General features: G+C 46.4%; 1 protein-coding gene across 2 annotated transcripts in view; it reads left to right on the top strand.

Moving 5' to 3' along the window:
* The window catches only part of LOC125444605 (keratin, type I cytoskeletal 47 kDa-like), a 37,764-nt gene that overhangs the window by 6,979 nt on the left and 10,881 nt on the right, over nt 1–19,904 (top strand). Inside the window, exons 5-8 of one of the 2 annotated variants that reach the window (XM_048517109.1) lie at nt 2,252–2,413; nt 3,839–3,964; nt 7,474–7,682; nt 8,654–8,682. In XM_048517109.1, the coding sequence (XP_048373066.1) occupies nt 2,252–2,413; nt 3,839–3,964; nt 7,474–7,682; nt 8,654–8,682 (526 nt within the window). The remainder of the gene's footprint in view (nt 1–2,251; nt 2,414–3,838; nt 3,965–7,473; nt 7,683–8,653; nt 8,683–19,904) is intronic. The other variant, XM_048517108.1, reaches the window with a different exon arrangement.

Here is a 19,904-nt window from a genome sequence, read left to right as displayed (position 1 = left end):
GGAATCCACCCCCAAACAGCATCACTTTCAATGGTGTTTAAACTAGGGAGCCCAGATTCTCCTTTTAAATCCACCTTAAAGGGAGAATCTGGGGTCCCCAGTTAAGAAAACATTGAAAGTGATGCTGTTTTGGGGTGGATTATCCCCCACCCTGAAACATCATCACTTTCAATGTGTAAACTGGGGACCTCAGATTCTCCCTTTAAATCCATGCCGAAGGGAGTGGATTTAAAAGAAGAATCTGGGGAAATTGGGGGGGTGGGGTGCCTGCTGTCATGGGTGTAATTGTTAAGCTAGCAGCACCAAACTTTCAGGATATCTTTAGGAGACTCTCTTGATGATACCACCCAGGTTTGGTGAGGTTTGGTTCAGGGGGTCCAAAGTTATGAACCCTCAAAGTGTAGCCCCGATCTTCTATTAGCTCCTATTGGAAACAATGGGGGTTGGGGCACTCCCTTTGGGAGTCCATAACTTTGGACCCCCTGAACCAAACCCCACCAAACCTGGTTGGTATCATCAGGAGAGTCTCCCAACAAATCCCTGAAACTTTGGTGCTAGCCTAAAAGCTGCGCCCCAACAGGCCAAAAACTGGGGAAAAAACTAAAATACAAAAAACCACAAATGGGGGCGGAGCTTCGGATATGCAATAGGGGGGTTGAACCCAGGAAAAAACCCCTTACCTACATCCTTTGAATGAATGTTTTGCTCCTAAATCACCTGGTGTGGTCCTCTGCCTCCACCAGGTACCCCTAGTCTCTGCTTTCACAGACCTTCCCCCCAATCCAGTGGGTACCAGCCCTTGTTTCTCAGACTCCTTCTCCGATCTGATGCTACAAAGATCTGCAACCTATTCCTATGGATTTTGGACACTTTTGGAGTAAAAAGTGATGATATCTATGATCCGGAACAGACAGGTTTTGGCTGAGAGTCCTTTGTCAAAGCCAGCAGCATCTTCCCTGGCTCAGAGGGGATTTTGCCACCATCACTTATTCTTCAGCATGACTGCAAATCTGAAAGGACCATCAGTAGAGGAATCTTTGTTTGAACCATTTTGGGTGAATGGCATGGAATGGGGGACCAGTGAAATGAACAAAGAAGTATCTGTGGATTAAAAATTATGATTTATTTTAGGCTACTGAGTACAAAATTTAAAGGGCTAAATCAGATTTAGGGGCTCTGGAAAACTGACCTTTTACCAACATACCATTTGGACAGGCTTCTATACTTAATGAATAGGAATTAAAGCTTACCACTTGCTAGAATGACATAAACAGTTGGTTTACTCAGAAGTTTACTCAAGCACTCTATGGAATGTCATGCTGAGTAAATTGTCACTGGTATGAGTCTTATTTGGAAGGAAGGCAGCATGGTGTCGCCTGATCAGGTTTCAAAAGCTAAGCAGGATTGGTCCTTGGAAGAGACCACCAAGGAAGGCTCTGCAAGAGAAGGCAATGACAAACCACCTATGCTTTCTGTTTGCTTGAAAGCCCCTTGCTGAGTAAGTTAGCTATGACTTGACACTTTACACATACACAAGTTTATTTCATTCTTACCTCTCACCTCTCTGCAGTTTTATAAACTGTTGTATGAAAGGGCACATGTATCTAGAGATTTTTAAAAACATCCTTGCTATTTGTTGCAAGCTATTTGGGACACGGAGGGCTGGAAAGCTAAAGAATATGACAATACACAAATATGCAGTCATTTCAAAAGGGCAAAGTGGTAGGAAAAGGTACCCTTGGAATTGTTTCACGGAGCTTGGTGGGACTGTGCAGGAGTGGGGTGTGGAAGGTTCTCAGCAGCTGCACAACAGAAATTAACAAATGTTGTGAATGTAACTTCACAAATGTTGGGGGCATGGTATTGATGTCCATAATCTATCCAGCGTGGTGTAGTGGTTAAGAGCAGTGGACTGTAATCTGGAGAATCAGGTTTGATTCCCCACTCCTCTACCTGAGTGGCAGACTCTTATCTGGTTAACTGGATTTGTTTCCCCTCTCCTCCGCATGAAGCCTGTGGGGGTAACCTTGGGCCAGTCACAGTTCTCTCAGAACTCTCTCAGCTCCACTTTCCTCAAAAGGTGTCTGTTGTGGGGAGAAAAAGGGAAGGAGTTTGTAAGCCACCTTGAGTTTCCTTACAGGAGAGAAAAGTGGGGTATAAAGCCAAACTCTTCTTCTGTCCAGCCGTTGCCCCTCACGGCTTCTTCTGGAGTCCCCACACATTCACACCTCTCATATTTTCTGCCTTGTAGGAAGTGACCTCTCTCCAGGGAAGGCTGGGGGACAACGTAAGTGTGGAGGTGGATACCATGCCCGGCATCGACTTGCAGAAAATCCTGGCTGAGGTCCGTGACCAGTATGAGGAAGTCATGGAAAAGAACAGCCAGGAAGCTGAGGCATTGCACAAAGACCAGGTTTGGAGAAAGGGTGATCGGTCAGTGTGTGCGATGGGAGGTGTGTGTGTGGGAGGAGAAAACAGCCTTTGTGTTACCACAAGATTTTCATATTGGTTGACACTTCCTAGTTACATCTTCAGCTGTTGTCTGCTGTTGCATATTATTGACAGGGCATGGAGATTAAGCATTTTTTAGTTATACCATTGACAGAGTTACCCAGAATCCCCTTCTTCTCTGTTTGTGTTCATTTTGCTTCATGATCTGTATAAAACTTGTGGGCAAAAGGAAGGCAGTACTCTGATGTCTTCCCAGAGCTAATGGGAACATGCAATGTACCTCTCGCTTCAGCAATAGTGTACAGGCCAGCTTTAAAGCCAAACCAAAGCAAACCCCCTCTTGGATTGCTCCTTCTTTATAGCTCAGCACAACTTGGAGGATTGTCTGGTTCCATTCTCTGCAGCTCATGGCAATATGGGTGGAGATGGATGGAGTTACTCCTGCTGACAGGACTGGATGGGATTACCTGTTCCCTGTCTGAGAGGAGAGGGAAAACCCTAAGACCCAGGATCCTTCTCCTGAGTGTGAGTCTTATAAGCCTCATAGATGGGGAGCACTTGGTGAGGTCCTGAAAACTGTTCCAGATGCAGCTTCTTGGCAAGGATGTTAAGGTTCTGCAAATGCCTTTCGCAAGTACAGATTAATCAAAGACCTTCCTTCCTTCCTTCCTTCCTTCCTTCCTTCCTTCCTTCCTTCCTTCCTTCCTTCCTTCCTTCCTTCCTTCCTTCCTTCCTTCCTTCCTTCCTTCCTTCCTTCCTTCCTTCCTTCCTTCCTTCCTTCCTTCCTTCCAGTTTCTTACCCATGACACACACTGCCTTGCAACTCCCAGGCAATCCACTGAAGAACCCGGGAAGTCAGAGTGCCTCGTTTTCAGTGCTCTGCAAGGCTCCTTTGGGCGAGCAGAAGCCAAATAAATGACAGAAATAAAACAAGCCAACCTGACACCCAACAAATGCATTGAAATGCACACAGTCTATTGAGGTTCCACCAGGGTAGAAGGCAGGGGAGGGGAATGTCCTTGGTGCAAAATCTGGGCTGTCACTATGGGAGGGGCTGTGAATGAGGGCTTTCTTCTCTCTCTAGGAGCAGCAGTGGTATAGTGGTTAAGAGCAGGTGTGTTCTAATCTGGAGGAACCGGGTTTGATTCCCCTCTCTGCCGCCTGAGCTATGGAGGCTTATCTGGAGGATTCAGATTAGCCTGTGCACTCCCACACACGCCAGCTGGGTGACCTTGGGCTAGTCACAGTTCTTCTGAGCTCTCTCAGCCCCACCTACCTCACAGGGTGTTTGTTATGGGGGGAAGGGAGATTGTAAGCCCCTTTGAGCCTCCTTACAGGAGAGAAAGGGGAGATATAAATCCAACTCTTCTTCTTCCTCTTCTTGCAGTGTGATGTCATCAGCCACCAGGTTGTGACCAGCTCTGAAGCCCTCCAGGAGGCTCAGGCCAAGATCGCAGAACTGAAACGTATGGCCCAGACCTTGGAGATCGAGCTCCAGTCGCTCCGTAGCACGGTCAGCAGCAGGCAGCGACTTGTCAGCCTTGGGAGGAGGGTCCAACCCTGACCTGGTGCTGGGAGCCCCGTGTCTGGAGCCACCAACCGAGAAAAAAAACTCAGTTTTCAAGTGGACGGGGTTTTAAATTTAAATTTAATTTAGTTCTTCGTTTTATAAACCAGTCCCCCCCAGTAAGCAGCTATGGGGTCGGTGGCATGATTTGGATCTGGTCTGGAGGCGTACCAAGAGATAATGGTGCCTGGGGCATCACCTGCTCAAGCGCTCCCCCACCCCCTCCATCTCACTTACCTCAGCCGGCAGAGGAGGGTGGCGGTGGTCCTGGGCAACCTGGCAGGGCTGGGCCTAGTGTGGCCGGGCCGAGGGGCTCCTGTCAGGCCTGCAGCAGGCTCCCGGCCTGGCTACTCCTGGGGTGATCTCGGGCAGCCTGACGGGGCCTTGCTGAGGGGCGCCCAGCGGGCCCGTGACAGGCTCATGGCCCAGGCAGGGTGGCTCTCCGCAGGAGGAGTGGGGGCAATTTTGTGCACCCCACATGACCTAATGGGTGGCGCCCTGGGTCAATTGACCCCCTATGTCAGGCAGATATGCTTCTGAACTGGACCATGCCACGAGGGTAGTGGTGGGATTTAGCTCTTCCCTCCCGCTTTCCAAAGGAATTGCTGTGTCCCAGGGGGCTGCTGGTTACTTCACTGGGGAGACAGAGGAGCACAGGAATGAATGGCTTCTGTCTTGGCCCCAACAAAGCCATTTAAGATTAAGAAAATGGCCAGTGTGGGAAGACCGGCTCCCACACACTTTGGTAACAATTTTGACCCCCTTATGCCTTGTAGGATGGGATGTACAATGGTATAGTATAGCCTGATCTTATTGTATCTCAGAAGCTAAGCAGCATCAGCACTTGGAACAGAGACCTCCAAGGAAGACTCTGCAGAAGAAGGCAATGACAAACCACCTCTGCTTAATCACTTGCCCAGAAAACACCACAAGGGTCATATGTCAGCTGTGACTTGATGGCACTTTATACCCCCCTGCCCTCCCTGGAAGGCTTTGGGAAATGAGAGGCGCTGGGTTGAAGATGGGTGGGCAGAAGGCACCTAAAACATTTTATTGCCCGAAGGGGGGCTGTAGATGAATGGTGAACACCTGCTCTGTGTGCAGAAGGCCTCTAGTTCAATCCCTGACATCTCCTGTTTATGGATATCAGGTTGTTTAGAAGACAAAGCCAAACAGAGCAAACAGTGCCAAGCTAAAAGGGTCAGTGGTCTAGTTTCAGTTTGACTCATTGTGGCCATTTCAATACATTTAAGAACACACAGCATGCGATTCCCTTGTACTGCAAAGGTATATTTTGGACAACAACCCTGGAAATCAAACAGTGCATGAACAAAAATCAGGGCAGGGATTTTAGGAGCAGCATGACAACTTGATTGCAAGGAAGACAAGGTCCCCCATGATATTCTTGCAAGCAAGCCAGTAAAATGTGGGCTAGACAGTGCTGCTGTTAGATGGATTTGTAATTGGTTGACTGACTGAACCCAAAGGGTGCTCACCAACGGCTCATCTTCATCCTGGAGAAAAGTGACTAGTGGGGTGCCACAGGGTTCTACCTGGGCTCAGTGCTAATCAATACGTTTAGCAATGATTTGCATGATGGAAGAGAGGACATGCTAATCAGATTTGCAGATGACACCAAATTAGGAGGGGTAGCTAATGCCCAAGAAGATAGGGTCAGAATTCAAAATGACCTGAATAGATTAGAGAGCTGGACCAAAGCTAACAAAATGAATTTCAATGGAGATAAAGGAAAGGCAGAAGGTAAGGCAGAACAAATTTAGGCAGGAAAAAATGAAATGCCTAGATATAGGATGAGTGACACATGGTGTGACAACAGTACAAGTGAAAGAGATCTGGGAGTCTTAGTAGACCACAAACTGAACATGAGCCAACAGTGTGATGCAGCAGCCAAGAAAGTCAATGCAATTCTGGGCTGCATTAATAGAGGTTTAGTATCTAGATTGAGGGACATGATAGTACTGATCTGCACTAATCAGACATCATTTGGAATACTGTGTCTAGTTGTGGGCATCACAATTCAAGAAAGATATTGACAAGCTGGAGTTGGTCCAGAGAACAGCAACCAAATGGTCAAAAGTCTGGATTCAGTGGTGGAATTCAGCAGGTTCGCACCACTTCGGCAGAACTGGTTGTTAAAATGGTGCTTGTGAACAACCAGTTGTTAAATTATTTGAATCCCACCACTGTCTGGATTACATGCCTTATGAGAAGTGACTTAGGGAACTGGGTATGCTTAGTCTGAAGAAGATAACCCTAACCCTAAGGAGTTAAGGAGAAACATGAATATATTTGAAGAGATGTCATGTTGAAGAGGGAGCAAGCTTGTTTTCTGCTGCTCCAGAGAATAGAGCAAGGAGTAATGAATTCAAAGTACAGGAAAAGAGATTTCACCTAAACATCAGGAAGAATTTCCTGACAGTAAGGGCTGTTTGACAGTGGAGTACACTGCCTTGGGGTTTGGTAGTCTCCTTCTTTGGAGGTTTTTAAACAGAGGCTGGATGGCCATCTGTCAGGAATGCTTTGATTGTGTCTTCCTGCATGCCGGGGGGTTATACTAGACTAGATGGCCCTTGTGGTCTCTCCCAACTGTATGATTCTATGAGTACTTCCATGTATGTGTGACTTGAGCATCTTTCCTCCTTAGCCTGGGTGTGTGTGAAAAGCTTTCACACTCCACTCATAGACCTGGAAAGCTACCAGAAATCTTCTTCAGTCTCTTCATGGTTGGGGGCGAAATATTAATATTAATAATCATAACCTATATTTAGCAGAGTAATGCCACAAAAGCAAGCAGAGCCCGCACACTGTGAGATTTTATAAAAAGATTCTGTAGTAAATAATATTAAATAGAAAGGGTATCTATAGGTAGAAAATAGTCAGCCAACTTTCTAAGCTGCATCTTAACTACATAGTGGCCAGTTACCCACCAGCGCTGGGGTGCGCGGTGGGACCAGAAACACACGGGGCAAGAAATGTTGTCCTGATGCGCCAATGTGCTTTCTCTTGCTCCGTGTGTGCTTCTTGCACTTCTGGTATGACTTGTCATGCCAGAGCAGGGCAAGGGCATGGAACAGCCTGCAGTGGATAATTGGTCAGTGACTAATACAAGAGAGAATGGAAATGAAAGAGACTCAGGAAACAAAGAGCAATAACTTTTACCCCAAAGCTCCCCCTTTTTCTGTGATCAAACAAGCATGCAGAAGGCACCTACATTCTAGACAGGATCCCCAAACTCAACACCCTGTTCGTTACAAGGTAATTTAACTGTTCGGGTTACAGCAACCAAACAAACATCAAGTTAACTCTTTCATGGATGAGGGGGCTGGCATTTGCAAAATCCGACATTCATCCACTCTCTGCTTTCAAAAACACTCTGCAAAGGGATGCCCATCTTCTCCCCAGAGGCCTCACAAAGCACCCCTCTTCCTTTTCAGAAAGTGGTGTTGGAGGGTACCTTGACTGAGACCAAATTCCACTATGGAACGGAGCTTTCTCAGCTGCGTGACCTTGTTGCTGCCAGGGAAGCCGAGCTGCTGCAGCTAAGATCGGATGCCCAGAACCAAGCGGAAGACTATGACCGACTGATGGACCTCAAGACCAGACTGGAGCAGGAGATAGCCACCTACCGGTGTCTGCTTGAAGGGTGAGATAAGCATGGGGTTGTAGGTAGGCAAGGTCTATCCTGCAGAGTTGCTTAAAAAACAATATTATGTTTATTGGTGATTTAAAGCACTTTACATATATTATCTGAGGAATGCTTAACAGCAACCCTGCATGGAAGATCTGCAATACTATCCTTGTCTTGAGCTAATTCCCCCCAACTAAAGTAGAGACTACCTACTTGGAATAACAGTAGTGGCCAATTCAACACCAAGCATCTTTAAATCCAGCATAAAAACCTGCAGTTTAAATCTGCAGGCAAATATGCTGGGTTTACAGCTGTTTCAGGTTGACCACTAGAGGGAGCAAAACATGTGTAGAACTTCCTCCCCTCCCAAAAGAGACACAATTCTGAGACTAGGAATAAGAATTGGAAAGGATCATCAGGCTGCTTAGACCACAAGGCAGGACATTCCAGTTCTCAGCCCCTGGGAAATCAGCATAAATAATCCAGAACACAAGCATGACACAGACTCAGAAAGGGTGCCCAGGACTTTAGCAGGGGCAAGTAAAACAGCTCTGTATGATGCACTCAAACAAATCAAGCTGTGCACTACCAGAACAGGTGCAGAATGTCAGAGAGATGCAATGCATTTACTTTCTGGCACATTAAATCCTTCCAAAAAGCAGCAAAAAGTTAGTAGCTTTGTATGGTGATGCAATACACTCTGGGATCCACCAAAGTGTCCCAACTGAAGAGGGCATGAGAAAGTACTAAGTAACAGACCAGCATGATCTAGAAGAAAAGCCTTTTTTTCTTGATAGCATGTTGGTAGAAAGTAGAAACCATAATTATAAACCTGTTTGAAAGTGGTTTATGCTTGCAATATGGGTGTGGGTCTATATTAGTGTGTGGAAGGGCAACCGGGCATGCACCGCAAATTCGATTCTTTTTAAAGAGCTTCTACAGCATGCAGGCCTCTAACGGATCCAATGTTCTTTCTCTCCCTTTAGATCAGAAACTGACCCACCACCCATATCAGGTAAGTCAGGCTACTTTTCCATTTGGGAATGTAATAATATCTTTAATTCTCAGCATGTTTGATTCTGAGGATACTTAAATCCAGACACAGGAGCCGTGATCAAACAGATCTTTCTATCAACCTGGAAAAATGCCAGATTTTCACAAAAAATCTGAAGTGAATTTTTTTTGCAGGGTTAAAGCCCTCCAAAATTATAGAAGCAGCACCCGAAGCCAGGGACGTAGGTATAGATTTTTTAGGGGGGGGGGTTCGGGGGTGGGGCCACACCCCCACCTGCCCCTAGGGCATGGCCACTCCTTCCCAAGCCCCGCCCCTGGCCTAGCGCTTATAAAAGCAGCTCTTTGAGGTTGAGGATGGCAGACACCCCTCCCCTGCCCCTCCCCTCTGGGCAGAGGCATAGAGGGAAAATGGAGCCTGGTGCAAAATCTGAGTTTTGCCCCCCCCCCCCAGCAGCCGCTGTGATGCTGGAATCCACCCCCAAACAGCATCACTTTCAATGATGTTTAAACTAGAGAGCCCCAATTCTCCTTTTAAATCCACCTTAAAGGGAGAATTTGGGGTCCCTACTTAAACAACATTGAAAGTGATGCTGTTTTGGGGTGGATTATCTCCCACCCTGAAACAGCATCACTTTCAATGTGGCGTAGTGGTTAAGAGCAGGTGCATTCTAATCTGGAGGAACCGGGTTTGATTCCCTGCTCTGCCACTTGAGCTGTGGAGGCTTATCTGGGGAATTCAGATTAGCCTGTGCACTCCCACACATGCCAGCTGGGTGACCTTGGGCTAGTCACAGCTTTTCGGAGCTCTCTCAGCCCCCCCCCTCACAGGGTGTTTGTTGTGAGGGAGCAAGGGCAAGGAGATTGTAAGCCCCTTTGAGTCTCCTACAGGAGAGAAAGGGGGGATATAAAACCAAACTCTTCTTCTTCTAAACTGAGGACCTCAGATTCTCCCTTTAAATCCATGCCGAAGGGGGTGGATTTAAAAGGAGAATCTGGGGAAATTTGGGGGGTGCCTGCTGTCAGGGGTGCAATGGTTAATCTAGAAGCACCAAACTTTCAGAGTATCTTTAGGAGACTCTCCTAATGATACCACCCAGGTTTGGTGAAGTTTGGTTCAGGGGGTCCAAAGTTATGGACCCTCAAAGGTGTAGCCCCATCTCCTATTAGCTCCCATTGGAAACAATGGGGGATGGGGCACCCTCTTTGGGAGTCCATAGCTTTGGACTCCCTGGACCAAACTTCACAAAACCTGGGAGGTATCAATAAGAGTCTCTCCTGATAATACATGCCAGGTTTGGTGAAGTGTCGTTCAGGGGGTCCAAAGTTATGGACCCTCAAAGTGTAGCCCCCATCTTCTATTAGCTCCCATTGGAAACAATGGAGGATTGGGCACCCCCTTTGGGAGTCCATAACTTTGGACCCCCTGAACCAAACCTCACCAAACCCAGCTAGTATCATCAGGAGAGTCCCCCAAACAATCCCTGAAAGTTTGGTGCTGCTAGCTCAAACAGTGCGCCCCCTGCAGGCCAAAAACTGAAAAAGCACTAAATGTTTTAAAAACCCACAAACGGAGGGATGGAGTTTCGGACATGAATGGGGGAGGGGGTTGAAACCCGAGAACCCCCCCTTACCTATGTCCATGACCGAAGCTTTAAGAAATGAATGCCCTCAGCGGCTGTTGTTAGGCAACCGCTATAGTATTGCCTAGTGTGACCAGACATCACGCTTTTCCAGGGACGGTCCCGCTTTTGAACAATTTCTCCCGCGTCCCGCGGGGTTTTTAAAAAGTCCCGATTTCCTCTTTCTCCTCAGCTGCTGCTTTTTCGCCTGCTTCCGTCGGATCAGCCGAGCTCCCTCTCAGAGGGGGAGGAGGAGTCAGGCTGAGGGTGGAGAGGGCTGTGCTTCTGACTCCCCCTCCCCCCTCCCCCAGCCTCAATCTGGCTTGCCATTGAAGAGCTGCTGTATGACGAAGGCAAAAGGGGCGGGGAAGTCCTGGGCGCTGCTAAGCAGGGTGAGGAGCGCATGACGGGGACGGAGGAGGAGACTGGGCCAATGAAGACATCCGGGGCGGCTTGTCCCGGGCGCTGCAGTGTTGAGTCACGTGGGGGACGCAAAATCATCCCCCCACACGTGACTCACCATGGCCGGCACCTCCCCTCTGCCTCCTCTCCCATGTAGGAGCAAGGCAAGAAGAGACCGCCTGGCTGGCCCACGGGAGCCTGGCTGGCACTTACACAGCCAGCCAAGCCCCTGCCGGCCACCGGAGCCCAAAGCCTGCAGGGAGGGAACAGAAGGGAGGCAACACTCACTCACTCACTCCACGCAGGTAGAGCCCAGCCAGCCCAGCCCAGCTTGAGGCAGCTTGCGGAGGGGAAAAAAAGCCTCATTGTCCCAGCTCCTTCAAGGGGGGGGGCGGCACAGAGGAGGAGGGAAAAGCCCTCCTCCGCCCCAGTTCCTTCCTTCCTTCCTTCCTTCCTTCCTTCCTTCCTTCCCTGTCCTTCCATGCCGCTGTATTCCAGGAGATGCCTGTAAGTGGCTACTGCCAGGAAGAAAAGGTGCATCATTCTCTCTTGCTCTTTTTCTCCCCCCTTTGTTCTAGTAAGAGATTATAGGCTGGAATTGGAGGTGGGGGTAATGTGACTCCACCAGAGTCAGATCTACTTTCACTTTCCAAAGCAACCCCGGCATGTTTCCCTTTCTTCAAAGGACTTGTTACTGCTGCTGCAGAACTGGCGACCTGGAAATAGCTGCCAGGGGTTGGGGTGCCTGCCTGGGAGAAGAGAGTTGCTTTGGCTGACATTTGTAGGCACCACTCAGGAGGAGTAGGAAAGATGTTTCCCTTTGCATTCCAAGAAGTCCAGGGAAAGTTGGAAGGAAGTGCAAGGATGAATGCAGCAGAGTGGATTTAACGAGGGGAGGAAGAGGAACCCCCAGCATCTGCCCCTTCCCAAAACAACTGCCAGGTTCAGATCTCCCCCATCCTTCTTACTGGAGTTACAGTGGCAGAAACTCTCCAATTTCCCCTATGAATTTCGCCCCCCCCCCCTCTCTCTCTCTCTCTCTCTCTCTCTCTCGGGGTAGTCCAACAGTTTGGATGCAATTCCACCTCTCTGCCTTTTGTCTAGCTGGTGCTACTATGGCATGCCTTAAAATCGCCTTCTAATAGTATAGATTAATCTAAATATGTTCGATATGATTATCTCTCTGCCGCATATTAAGTTAGAAACTTGCATGATATGACTTTATTTGTTCCATTTTACAGCCCCTCCCCCCCATTTTACAAAGCCCCACCCCTCCCTTTTGCAAAGGCAAGTTGCCTGCTGGAGGGAACTGGGTTCAGCTCTTCCCTTCCAGCTTCCTGCATCCAGCCTGTGATATTATGTTCCTTGTAGAAAAGGGATGGGGGGTGAGGTGGGGAGTGCAGAATAGAAGAGGCTAGAGGGATTGTATGGCCTAGCTAGCCCAGCCTACTTGGTGATTTGCTAAAAGGTGAGTTGCCTCTTGGCCGCAAGCGTGCTTTCCAATGAGTCCTTTGTTTGTAGAAGAAGAAGAAAGAAGTTTGGATTTATATCCCCCCTTTCTCTCCTGAACGGAGACTCAAAAGGCTTACAATCTCCTTTCCCTTCCCCCTCACAACAGAGCACACCCTGTAAGGTGAGAGGGGGAGGCCTGAGAGACTCCGTGATAATGGAGGCTAGCTTGAGCTAGCCCAAGGTCACCCCACTGGCATGTGTGGGAGTGCACAAGCTAATCTGAATCCCCCAGATAAGCCTTCATCGCTCAAGAGACAGCAGAGCTGCAGGGAGATCAAACCCGAGTTCCTCCAGATTAGGAGTGCTCCCATGCTCTTAACCACTACATGCCACTGCTTTTGGAGAGACTTTTTCAAAGGGTTTTTCCCTGGGCATAAAATGAGCCTAATTATTCTGACAACAACCCATAGTAAGGTAAGCCAGTATGTAGAAAATGCACTACTTTCCAGCCGTCCCTCTGCCCCATTGGCCTCTTTCTCTACCCCTCCCCTCACATATATGACAGTTTTCTGCCTCGGCTTCATCACTTCCCTTGGAATGAAGGGCTCCTCCTCCACATTCTCCCCTGCCACAGGTGATGGTTAGAAATGTGGGGAAATGGTGCTTAGATTGGGAAAATGATGCTTAGACAAAATGGCACTTAGTCTTGTCTGGAAAGGCAGGTGCTGGCTTATCATTGCACTTCCAAGCTTGGAGAATCGCCCCTGTTGAATTTTTGCTTGCCTTGCTGGTGGTAAAAGGCACTTGGAGTCTAAAAAAAACATGGGGTATTCCCACTGTTTGCAGGTGGATCTTCCAAGAGCGCTGGGGAGGGAATTTGATGTATGTTAAAATAATAATAGGGCAAGGGACTGACAAGCTTCTTCGCAGTCCCTTCTGTGGCTTTCCTCTCCATTCCTCATCCCTGGAGGCTCATTTGCACAAGGGAAAACTTATCCCCTACCCCTAATGTCACGGAGGATGAGAACTTATTTATGCTTTATTTGTATTAAACCATCCGAAAGAGTACAGCTATTTGAGTGAGCTTTGGAGTTGTTTGGAGCTCAGGCCAGATGCTTAATAAGGAGTTCTGAGGGGTAGGAAAGTTGGTGTTATGCTGAATGTGGTGAGAGGAGCTTGAAAGGTGGATTCTTGAGTGTAGTATCTGTATTGTGCAGTAAATACAGATATGTTGTAAGAAGAGATCCTTGAGGGTGTTTTTTCACTGGAAATGTTTGACTAATTCAAAGGAATGGACAAATATAAGATAAAGTACAGGTTGTGACTTTTATTACAAAGAGTTATTTTTGTAAAGACTGTGAGTTCATGTTAGTAAGTGCCTTATGGTCTGGTATTAAAATTCATTATTTTGACTGTTGCTCCTGTCCTTTCCCTCCCTCCTTTTTTCTTCCTGATTCTGTGCTGTGTGTTCAATGCTGGGAGACAGTAGAGATTACTGGATATAACACTATAAAAAACATTTTTCTAGCAATGTCAAACATTTGAAAGCATTTAGAGTCATGTGGCACATGAACACTTTTGTAATAACAGCTATGTGTATTCTGAAAGCATTTTGGAAAATGTTGTCAAATTTTTATTTCAGCTGTGTGGCATGGACCATTTCTGTATTTCAGATTTGAGAATTAGAGTATTCTATAATGCGATTAAGTGACATGAGATAGCCTGGTGCAAAAAATCATTCTTTGAGTCGCATGAGTAGAAGGCAGGGGCCCAAGGCCTCAGATTTTGCCCCGGGCTCCTATTTTCCCCGCTCTTACTCTGGAGGAAACCCTCAGAGGCACCCCAGGACTGAGGGAGAGCGTTGCAGGACCCGGGGCTCTGGGCCCTGCGTCTTTCTGTCCCGGTGAGGGGAGATATAGGCAGGAGGTAAGGAACAGGATAGACAGGTGGATTTGGGGAGAGAGAGAAAGTGGTGAGGTAATGCGGTCCCTGCCCATGATAGTTGCCTCATGGGGCCATACTCAGTTCCCATGAAGGCTTTGCTAGGTAAACTGAGAGCCTTTGGGCAGTGACAGGTAGAAGAGAAGCAAATGATGTTTTACAGTTGGAAAGAAAAAAACAATCAAGTGTCCAAACTGTGGCTAATGTCCCCAAGGTATTCCCTAGGGTCCATGTTTTAGTGACTGTCTCAGTGTTGTACTTTGGAATCCTTTGCCTAGTAATAACATTTTTTTCCAGAATAAGCTTGCAGTTAAGCACAAGACAGTTCTTTTATTTTGAAAAAAAAATCTTAATCTCATATATTTGTTTGTATTTAAGATATCAACTATCTCATTATTTTTACCATGGCAGATCAACTTTTTTTTTTTAGTAGTTCGAGATGTACTTACATAGACAATTACCAGTCTAGATTATGTATGTTTATTCAGATTTATCGAGTTGAGTATAATTTACCCCCTACTAATAACATGTAGAATTCCATCCTTAGTTTAGTGTCAGAACTTTTTAAAACATCTCAAACGTATTGGGAACTGAAATGTGTGCTCCATGTATTGTAAAGGGTTAAAATAAATGAAAACTTTATCATTCGACTTATTATCATTAGACATTTTCTTCTTTTAAAAAGCTTTGTTATATGATTTATAAAGGAAGGGGAATCTGTTTAATCTTGCAGTTTATTTGTTTAATATAAGTCTGAATATTTTTGAATTTTCATAGTCATGACTTGAGTTTTGTTGCATGGATAATGTTAGACATTTTGTCTTAAATGCCATGGTATGAATCAGTTCAGGTGTTTGCCTTTGGATTCGAGCACTTTCAAAATGTAGTTCTCATGATCCCTGGAGCAATGGCAAATGGGTAGGATACAATAGATGCTTAAAATCCCTTTGCAAAGTTTGTAGTCAATGAATAATACTTTTAGTTCCAGCATGATAGGATGATGACTGGTTGTATACTTATCACTATTGCATGTTTTCTTCTCACACAGTAGACTGGTAATTCTGAATTATAAATACAGTGCTGGTTTGGTGTTATTTTTTGGATCAGAAAGAATCGATAGGTGTTTTTTTAAATCCTAAGTTATATTGTTAGCTTACCCAGAGCCAAGAGTGTGATGTGCTGCACAGGGGTGTAACGAGGCAAACTGTAGCCCTGGGCAAAACCTGAGTTGGATGCCCCCCCCCCCCCCATGGGCGGCCACTCCACCACGACCAATTTATTTTTGCACCAGGACATTAGTGACAGCAGGGGGTACATTTTTAGACATATCAGCACCACAATTTCAGCGTATCATCAGGAGACTGTCCTTATGCTACTCCCCAGGTTTGGTGAGGTTTGGTTCAAGGTGGGCCAAAGTTATGTATGTAATACATAAAGTAATACATGCCAGGTTTGGTGAAGTGTCGTTCAGGGGGTCCAAAGTTATGGACCCTCAAAGCTGTAGCCCCCATCTCCTATTAGCTCCCATGGAAACAATGGGGGATGGGGGCACCCCCTTTGGGAGTCCATAACTCTGGACTCCTTGAACCAAACCTCACCAAACCTGGGGGGTATCATCAGGGCAGTCCCCTGATGATACGCTGAAATTATGGTGCCGCTAGCCTTAAAACTGTGCCCCCTGCAGGCCAAAAATGGAAAACCACTAAAAATACCCAAAACCAAACCCTGCATTTTGATGCCCCCCACAAGGTGGTGCCCTGGGCAGATGCCCACCTTGCCCAATGGGCATTACGCCCCTGTGTGCTGCAACATTAGAATTAGGTAAATAAAGCTGCATTTGTGTTGAAGGCATTTGGAAGAACTAGGGAATAAGAGCAGACTCAGCACATCAGTTTGTAATAGAAGCAGATGTAATTGTGGAAAGAAAGCTACATCCTAAATCAGTTCTTTGGTTATGCTTGAAAGGGAGAGACAGTTATACCAAATTTTTAATCAAGCCCCCCCCCCCCCCCCGGTCAATGGTGTCCCACTTTACCAATGTTAAAATCTGGTCACCTTAGTATTGCCAGACTTCAAAACTTGGTTTCTGTCAGTAAAAGGTGGGGGCAGGATGCTCTCTGGGGTTGCTTTGGTCTATGAGACTCATCGGGGCCAGGCCCAGCAGCAACCACTAGGCATTTTCATAACACCTGACTTGCACAACTTACCCAGGCCCTGCTGTGTGCTACTGCCCAACAGTTTTTGTTTTTATGAGATTTGTCCACAAGAGGGCACTGTGTCACCATTACAAACGCCCTGTGGTAGATTCCTTCAGTTACAACACAGCAGCGGGCAAAAATACTTCATAGCCATAAACTTCCTGAGCCCAAGAGCAAGAGCCTTCTTCCTGACAGCCTCTTACTGGTCAACATCCAATCCAAACTGCAAGCCAATTAGGAGAAGTGCAAAACTAGAACCTGACGAATGATTGATTCAGAGCAAAGGGAAGTACATCTTTAACAGAGGGTAGGGTTGCCAGTTGCCCTCTGGTTGGGGATGGTGGGATATGGTTGGCAGATCCAGGCTGGGAAACACCCGGAGATCTGGAGATGGAGCATGCCTTATTGCCCACCCTCCCAAGCACCCATTTCCTCCAGGAGCTCTGCAGTCTGGAGATGAGCTGTAATTCCAGGGGATCCCCAGGTCTCACCTGGAGGCTGGCATCCCTACTAGAGGAGCAGTTAAATGGTGGAATTCCCTGGCAGTGGAAGTGGGGACAGCCACAGGTGTAGATGGCTTTAAAAGAGGATTAGAGCTGTTCATGGAGCAGGGGAAGAACAGATCTGGAGAAATGTGGAATTACAAATGAATCAATAAATTAAATGAACGCAGGACAGATCTGTCAGTGGCTACTCGCCTGGTGACTAAAAGGAGCTTCCATATACAGAGGCAGTAAACCTCTGAATCCCAGTGGTGAGAGGCAACATCAGGGAAGGCCTTAGCCGCTATGTCCTGTTTGATGTCCCTCCAGAACAACTTGTGTCCCACTGCATGAGACAGGGTTCTGGCCAAGGTGGACACTGTTGTGATCCAGCAGGGGTCTTCTTATGTCCTTCAAAAAGCGTGGGATGATTTGAGAAGGAAAGGCATGCTGTACTGGGGAAAGCAAGGTAGGAACACTACAAGGCTTTCTCAGCAATTTCACCCAGGGAAAAAGGCTTTCCAGATGCCGAAAACACATTTATCTGGCTCTGGACGTTAGCAGAAGCCACCCACCCAATCCCATAATTTCAGGGCTGGGTGGCTGTGGAAAAAGCCATCCCAGGTGACACTTTGTGAAGGCCTGCTTGTGCTGAGGGGGGTTATTGGGGCCCATAGGCAAATCTTCACACTGCTATGAAGCTAGTCACTCTCTCTCTCTGTTTAACTTACCCCACAGGGTTGTTGTGAGAATACAGTGGAAGAGGAGAACTGCATGTACTCTGCCCAGACTCTTTTGGAGGGAGGCTTGGGTGGACTGGGACAGATGGTGATGAAAATATGTTGCCATGGGGCAAACAGATCCTGAAATAGTAACCAGAGAACAGAATCTTGAATGTCAATCTTGGTTTATTAAGTGATAGATACAAACAATCACATTTTGGCCTTACCACAACCATGCAAAGTAGGTTTGGCTAAGGAAGCGTGACAAACCCAGAGATTCCCAATGAGTTTTAATGGCAGTGGGTAAGATTTATTATTATTATTATTATTATTATTATTATTATTATTATTATTATTATTATTATTATTATTATTATTATTATTATTGTAGATTTCACAGCTGCCAGATCTTTAGCTGGCTGTTGGCCCTATCATTACAATTGAGCCTCCTTGAGGCCTAGGAAGTTGTAATGTATGCGGTAAATGATATTCGTGCTGCCCGGATCCCAGTAGAGGAGCTGCCTTCTGAATTTGACCAATGTTAATTTTGTCAATTCGAAGATGTTTCAAGTGCTGCCCTAGTGTTTTTAGGATGGCCAAGCGATGCCGATTACCACTGGGAGCGACCTCAGCTGGTTTTGTGCCATAGATGCTGAAAACTCGATTTTTCAAATCGCGGTATCTAGTGACCTTCTCGTGTTCTTTTTCAATGACCCTGCTGTCACCGGGGACTGCTATGTTGATGATGATCATTTTCTTGTCCTCGATCACGGTGATGTCTGGTATATTGTGTTTCAATACTTTGTCCGTTTGGATTCGAAAGTCCCATAGGATCTTGACCTTCTCATGTTCCATTACTTTCTCTGGACAATGTTCCCACTAGATTCTTAGCTGTTCTTATGTTGTAATTCTTGCATAATAAATTCCCAGTGGATCATCTTGGCCACTGAGTTGTATCTTCTGATTGTTGCACTCAGATCTGGGCAATCTTTTTACAGCAGCTGAGGACACACGATCCTCAGCTTTCATCAAGCTTCTTTGAACAATCTGCATTTGCAACATCTGAGGATTTTTCAATTTTACAAAAGCCTTGATCGAATTTGTTTCAGCTGGCTTTGCTCTTGGGCCCTAAAATCAGGGATTCAGTTTCCTTTTGCCAGAGTTCCAGTTGTTAACCACAGCCAGAGTCTTTTATTTATCCACCTTGTCTTTGATTTTTCTCCAGAAATTGGCCGTGCAGTCACCTTTGTGTGTATTGCCAGCTTTCCAGTCCCTCATTTTAATCACATTTTCTGTATTCTTGCTTGGTTTCCTCTGGGTTTTGCAGCTTAAATGTCTGTTATTCTTCGCTTCTAATCAATGCCTGTTCTTGACTTTCCTTCTACATAATTGGCCAGTGCATGCTTCTCCTGCTTCCACTGTTTTTCTGTATGCTTGCAGTAAGCCCCTGCCTCCAGATCTCCGGGGAAGGTACTAATCTATCAGTATCACTGTGCTGGGTGTAAGGCATGGGTGCATTGTCCATAAACTTCCAAGGATTTTTCTATCCAATGCTTCCAACTCAGCCCTGTGTCCAGTTGATGATTCCCGCAATGCTTACCTGATGGTAGGGCATGGCCAGGTGTTGATGGCCTTGATGGTATTCCGCCCATTTAATTTAGATTTCAAAATTTTCCTGACCCTCTGGGTGTGTGCTCTCTGCTGACAACAGTCTTCACTTGCCCGTGCTTGATGTTATCCAGCTGCAAAATGCCCAGGTATTTATAAGCGGCCTCTTGGTTGCACTTGATGAGTTGGCCATCAGGCATTTCAATCCCATCACTCTCAGTGATCTTGCCCCTCTTCATTGCCACAGTAGTGCACTTTTCCAGGCCAAACTCCATCGAAATGTCTGTGCTGAATATTCAGACTGTGTTTACTAGTGACTGGATTTCTGTGTCTGATTTCCCATATAGCTTCAAATCATCCATGTACAGCAAATGTGAGATTTTTTTCTGAGTCTTTGGCCAATTGATAGCCCAACTTTGTTTTCTTTAAAATTACTGTTAGTGGGATCATGGCAATGATAAACAGTAAAGGTGATAGTGAATCACCTTGGAAAATTCCTTGCTTAATGTTGACTGTTCCAAAGTTTTCATTTCCGACTATCAGTTCAGTTTTCCACTGTCTCATTGCTTTTTCAGTGAATGCTCAAATGTTTTCACTGATGCCAAGTGTTTCCAAGCATTTCATGATCCACTATGGGGCAGTGAGTCAAATGCCTTCTTGTAATTGATCCAGACCATATGCAAATCCGTTCTTCGATTCTTGCAGTTCTCCATTATCATTTTATCTATCAGGAGTTGATCTTTTGTACCCCTGCTCAAGGACGTAGGTAAGGGGGGGTTCTCGGGTTCAACCCCCCCAT

Source organism: Sphaerodactylus townsendi, linkage group LG15, assembly GCF_021028975.2.
Source record: "Sphaerodactylus townsendi isolate TG3544 linkage group LG15, MPM_Stown_v2.3, whole genome shotgun sequence".
Lineage (NCBI taxonomy): Eukaryota > Metazoa > Chordata > Lepidosauria > Squamata > Sphaerodactylidae > Sphaerodactylus > Sphaerodactylus townsendi.
The sequence above is the reverse complement of the archived record's forward strand: the minus strand, read 5'-3'. Positions and strand labels throughout refer to the sequence as shown.